The following is a 6,161-nucleotide window of genomic DNA, read 5'->3' as shown; positions in this document are numbered from 1 at the left end:
CTACATACTTCCAGGCATCGATCCCCAATTGCTCAGTATCCTGTAAAGAGTCATTTATTAAAACCAGAAAAATAATGACAGCAAGACGGGTTCCCTGAGGGACACCTCCAGTTAAGGATATCCACTCAGAATATTTACCACGATACTTAAACCATTATCGTCATTCGTTCCTAAAACATTATGGACAATACAACAAGCTGAATACGATCGTTGGTTTATTTAAAAGGAATAGATCGCCTACGTTGTGACAAATATGCGGATGGCTTGATTAAATATTTGTTGACGTAACCAAACCGTATTCGTTATCATTTTCCTAAGCTTGGGAAACCTCTCTATTCTATCTCCCCACAAGGAGTATAAGACCGTATCTGGTAGATACTAGCTGAAAATTATGCAATTCCCCTCCAGAGATGAACATGTGTCTGTAGGACGTGTTAGATCGAATGGCTGGGGAATAATGAAAAATTCATGATCCATGAGGAATAGACCCACTGTTTTGGCCAGAAAAACGAGGGTGGGACTCTTCCTCACCTCTTGATAAACGAATGCAAGAAACAATATAACTGTTTCATTGTATATTAAGATTGAACAATTTACTAGAAAGGATTCGAATCAGGGGCAGATTTAGATGCTTTAACCTCCCCTAACATTTTACAAACATGCATTTTGATTTATTATTATGTAAGCCCTACCTTCATAGGCCTACATTGACCAAAATTAAATGGCTGGGGAATAATGTAAAATTCATGATCTTCGATGCAATATGAAACGGTTTATATTTTTAAACCATTCCTTATTAAAGGATATCATCATACAATATGATAGACTAATAGCGCTTCATGCCAACAAGGCTTAGATCGAATGGCTGGGGAATAATGTAAAATTCATGATCTTCGATGCAATATGAAACGGTTTATATTTTTAAACCATTCCTTATTAAAGGAACCTACCAGGTAGGCCTACCCACTTGTACTCTTGGGTGGAGAGAGACAGCCGTAGGTAAATTGCCTTGCCTAAGGACACACAAGCAAAATGCACAGCGAGTGCCATATTTTGTTATAAGAAATTCAAAGATGAATTGAAAAATTAATGGATTCATGTTTCCATATAAGTTTTCTTTTGTTTTCAATGTCCTTGGTGCTTGGTGCTTTATTAAAAATCAGCCTTGCTCTGGTGAATAAATTATCTCTAAAATTATATAAATATTGTGATAAATGTATATACAACAACTAGGCTTACAAGAACTTGATACACTTCAGTAATTGACAAGTATTTTCCCCAAAACTCCGACGAGCATTTCTCACGAAACACTAAGTGAAGCTAAATTTATTTTTATATTACAGTTCATTATACAATCTACACTCGTTTATAACGAAGTGATAAACACTTTATGTCAGAAAAGGACAAACATAGCAGGACTATCAAAGAGACAAGGAGGAATAGAGTCACTGTTTCGGCCACCAAAACGAGGGTGGGACTCTTCCTCACCTCTTGATAAACATATGCAAACTTGCCTGATGTTTAATGTATACATGGTTTGGCCCCACTACGATTATGTAACGAATTAGATATGGTTGTTGATCGACACGGATACTCAACTAGATGGTCTGACTCACTTAATGTTATACCACCAGTTTCAAACTGCAGCGCTATGGAAAGTTCGTTTAAAACTGCTGGGGCTAAAGTGTGGAACAATTTACCTTTTTCTATTAAACAATCTACTTGCATAAACAGTTTTAAATCACAATATAAAAAGCATTTCTTCAATGATTGATGGATTTTTTTCCTAATTATTTAGGCCTTTTTATGGTTTTTTCTGCTGTTTAATTGTCATTTTCTTGCATTTTCAAAAATTGAAAATTTTAAAAATTGTATAGGCCTTTTTTGGTTTTCTGCTGTTATGATTGTCTTTCTCTTTTTTCTTATATTTGATTGATGATAATTCTTCTTTTTTTCGATGTATATATTTATCTCATTTTAATTTTTAATTGGTCGAATACAGGACCATTTGAAAACCAGTTCATTCTGAAATGTTACGGTACCCTGTATAAAGATGTTTTAAATAAAAAAATAAGTAAAAAATAGAAATAACTGTTTCATTGTATATTAAGATTGAACAATTTACTAGAAAGGATTCGAATCAGGGGCGGATTTAGAGGCTTTAGCCTCCACTAAAATTTTACAAACATGCATTTTGATTTATTATTATTTAAGCCCTACCTTAGGCCTACATTGACCGAAATTAAAAACATTTATTTAATGCCTCTGAAATATCTTAGTTTATCAAACATTCCTTACTATTGTGGGGCCGAGGTAGGTGTTGATTGAAACCATCCGAAATATTTGATAGTCCCTTCCCCACCCTCAAAGAAAAGTTCTGAATCGCCCAAAGTGAATGAGGAATTAAATGTTTTTATGCGTTTTACGTTGTAAAACAAGGCACTTTACCTACGTTTGTGTCTCCAACCAGGAGTATGATTTGGTACCTGGTTGAAAAGAATGTTAAAGACGGCATGGAAGGGAACTGGCCACCCTACTGCACAATGCTGAGGCTTAGAACAGTAGGCTAACAGCTCATTCCCATACGTTCAATATTAAATAAGGGACTACCAAATTTACCTTTACCTTCACAGTGTAAATGGTTTTGTAATGTTTGTATGTTTTTTTGGGTGCGAATAAATCAAACCAATTCACATGATTGCGACCGTCAACTGAGCGTTTAATGCTCGTGTGAAACGATTGGATTGCCGGCATAATGAGGCAATTAACAATTCACTTATTCGTTTGTCTTTAGTTACTTGGAGAGGAACGTTTTCGGTGCATCGAGAAGATAAAGACGATAGGGAGCACGTACATGGCGGCAGCTGGTCTCTCAGTCGCACCTCACAAGGTAACAAAATAAATATATAAATATCATGAAGTAATAGTAGCTGTAATGGTAATAATAACTTGACTTAATATGTCTGTGAAACAGAACATAGAGCTCTTCCTCTTTTCCATAATGAGAAATTATGTTGAAATTACAAAACAAAAAAGAAAAAATTATTTAAAATTTAGGCCTATAAAGACAAAATAGAAATTAAAAACAAAAGTAAAATTATACTAAAGAAAATTATGTATAAAACAATATGAAAACCAACTCGACGTCAGTGTGACTCGGACTATGGCTGCAGTGGGATGTTGATATTTCTTACCAAACCGACCCTGTGGAGGCCAGTGTTAGTTTGTTTGCCTTCCGTAATATAAGTAGAAGGCAAACATTTTACAAGCATTTGACAGTAATTCTGTGTTTGACATAGATGTAGCTAATATGCGTTAATACAAACAAATTACCCGTTTAGTAATATTCAAAATATGTAGAATGACGTCATATTTTAATATGTACATCTTTGATATGTGGTATTTGCTTTGACAAAATTTGAAGAAGTTCCAAGTGCGGTAAACCAAAGTGCCAGACAGAAAACCCCTGTGCAAAAACATAGGTAAACGGGACAGAAGAAGAAAAAATCAATGGCTCTTTGAAAGCAAGAAAGGCCAATAACGAAGAATATATAGACCTAATATATATTACGTAGTTTTATTTTATAGGCCTATAACTATTTTTATATATTACGTTTAGTCAATTAAAAACTGCATTTGCGTACTTTAGTGTAACATAAAGCCTAACCTCGACAACATATCCCAGAGAAAATTTTTAAATTTCATGATGAAAAAAATAAATTCAAGTACACTGTATTTAATAGAAAGTACATATTAAAAAGAATAGAAGTGGAGGAGGAAAATCTGAAAAATCAGTGAAGTTATGAATACAAATGTGTTTTTCTCAAGTTTTACTCATGTAATCATGACAAGTAGGCCTACATTACTGGCGATTACACCGATTGTTATGGAAACAGAGCACGTTTCTTGAACATTTTAGAAAACCATTATAATGCTTTAAATGTCAGTGTGTTTTTGCAAGAAAGCGACATTAGTTTTTAATGGGTTACCACAGAAAGGGTTATTTTTTACAGGTTTTCTGAGTGTATTCTTGGATTTCCTATAAAGAGACTATTCCGAAAATATTGTACTATACTACCGTATGGGTATACTCAAGCGTATAGGGCTTTGAAATGTAAAACCACGTTGTAAATGCTAAAATCACAATGCAACTCAAAAAAGTGGCGAGCTAGCTTATTTTGCATTAAATAGATCATTACTGATAAACGAATATTTAGAACAATGAATTACTGGTGAACTAGACTGATGTATGCGAAATTGTAAATTCACTTGTCGAGATAAATGGATGGAGTTGTTTGATATAATCTTCCCGTCTCTTTTCCCGCACATTTAGGTTGGAGATGTATGGAAACCGATGTGTTCGTTGGCAGACTTCGCACTGGCTATGATGAGTACTTTGGAAAGCATAAATCAACATTCTTTCAACACATTCAAGTTAAGAATAGGTATGACTGCCCAAATGAGTCTTAATTTCTTATATTATCATGTTTTAATCATGTATATATCGTAATATAGATATTTCGTTTGTAAATTAAAGTAATGTAAAATGACTAAAATTGATACTGAATAATACAACTCTTCCATAATATACTTTATTCAACAATGGCTTAGGAAAAACAGCATATACAATAGGTCAAATTATAAATGAAAAAAAAAACCATTGTTAGGATCTCAAGTTATAAGGCAAGCCTTGTCTCATAGAGATCCTTAATAATTTATAATAATTTTTAAAAATAAGAACAATAATAATAGGAATAATAATTATAGTAATATCAGATGTATTGCTGGACCAACAGCAGCAGTGCAGTGCAGTGCAACCCCCAGATTTCTATATCGCGTTTTACATTTAGTTAGATAAAATTAAATGCCCGTGTTATTTTAACAGGTATCAATCAGGGTCCAGTTGTAGCTGGGGTGGTCGGTGCAAGAAAACCACTTTTTGATATCTGGGGAAACACTGTGAATCTCGCAAGCCGTATGGACACGACTGGTGTCCAGAATAAAATACAAGTCCCAGAGACAACCTACAAAATGTTAAACACAAAAGGTTTTCGATTTGAGCTTCGTGGAGAAGTGAACGTGAAAGGACTCAGTGAACCCGTTAAAACATACTTTCTTGTCGAGCGACATTCACCGCCACAAGGTTCGCTTGGCTGCTGTCTAAAAAGGAGACCCATCGAGAATCAATCCCTAGCCACGATCGTGTTTGGATTAGTTCGAAGTAAACGTTTCAGTCGCCAGGCTTCCAATCCTCTCCCGGAGGAAATCCCCAACAGACCCTCTCCACGTGACCTACGAAAAGTTTGCAGTTTAGTTGAAGAACCAAAGAAGAAGAATTATACAACTGTTAATTTGTTTTGAAAAGGAGAAATTGACTCAAATCTAGCATCATAACTGAGCTGTGAACGCACCAGTAACCAAAGTGATTTATGAACAAGATAAACGTTTTGTTCTTTGAGTACAATGCCAATATGCAAAAACTAAGGATAATGAATTACAGTCTCTTATTTGAGATATGATAGTCCTAGCAGTGGTGGCGAATTTCTGGCGCCACCGCTAGCCATGGTCCTAAGTATATATACTGTGACAAATTCGAATAATAAAATTCAATAATACCTTTCATAATTATATACTTTACATAGACCCATAAATTGATGGGTAATCAATTAGGAATTTCGTAGTAAAAGGTTTGTCATTCAATGAAGTTGAGTCGTTGCATTTTGTGTCTCATTTAAATGTCGATAACATTTTGATTGTTTATAAGGAATTGAATAGAGATATTTTCAGATTATATGTTATAAATTACATGTTTATTTTAACGCAATCCACAATAACTAATCATGTAATGAACAATATGTTCAAGTCGTTTGATAATGTATTTTGACGAGTATTTTGATTATGTGAGCCCGATATCCATACACAGGAGATGGGGATGATAAATTACTTTTATATATTTATCACAATCATTAATTAGGTGTATTAAAATTTAACAAAAACTGATCCTTGAGGGCCTTCGATACTACAGAATCAATGATTATGCCGGGTATTTTAGACACTCATTTTTCCGTGTTTATAATAATAATAATAATAATAATAATAATAATAATAATAATAATAATAATAATAATAATAATAATAATAATAATAATAATAATAATAAT

The 6,161-nt window shown here is 33.8% G+C and overlaps 2 protein-coding genes across 2 annotated transcripts in view; both read left to right on the top strand.

Moving 5' to 3' along the window:
- The window catches only part of LOC117110503 (adenylate cyclase type 8-like), a 43,912-nt gene extending 43,056 nt beyond the window's left edge, over positions 1–856 (top strand). Inside the window, exon 16 of the mRNA XM_033253236.1 lies at positions 803–856. Coding sequence (XP_033109127.1) covers positions 803–856 — 54 coding nt within the window. The remainder of the gene's footprint in view (positions 1–802) is intronic.
- Positions 857–2,773: 1,917 nt separating this feature from the next.
- Positions 2,774–6,146, top strand: LOC117110495 (adenylate cyclase type 8-like). The gene is made up of 3 exons (XM_033253220.1): positions 2,774–2,890; positions 4,334–4,445; positions 4,886–6,146. Exons 1-3 carry the CDS (start codon positions 2,855–2,857, stop codon positions 5,359–5,361), a joined length of 624 nt encoding a protein of 207 aa, XP_033109111.1. The 5' UTR covers positions 2,774–2,854; the 3' UTR covers positions 5,362–6,146.
- Positions 6,147–6,161: the final 15 nt, after the last annotated feature.

Source organism: Anneissia japonica, unplaced genomic scaffold (assembly GCF_011630105.1).
Source record: "Anneissia japonica isolate Jap-2015-1 unplaced genomic scaffold, ASM1163010v1 scaffold3040_len1308831_cov196, whole genome shotgun sequence".
Classification (NCBI taxonomy): Eukaryota; Metazoa; Echinodermata; class Crinoidea; order Comatulida; family Comatulidae; genus Anneissia; species Anneissia japonica.
This window is presented reverse-complemented; position numbering and strand designations above follow the sequence as displayed.

Coding starts and splice junctions, on each gene's coding strand:
- LOC117110495 (XM_033253220.1), top strand. CDS start 2,855: ATGGCGGCAGCTGGTCTCTCAGTCGCACCTCACAAG. Junction 2,891..4,333: donor TCTCAGTCGCACCTCACAAG/GTAACAAAATAA, acceptor CCGCACATTTAG/GTTGGAGATGTATGGAAACC. Junction 4,446..4,885: donor CACATTCAAGTTAAGAATAG/GTATGACTGCCC, acceptor TTATTTTAACAG/GTATCAATCAGGGTCCAGTT.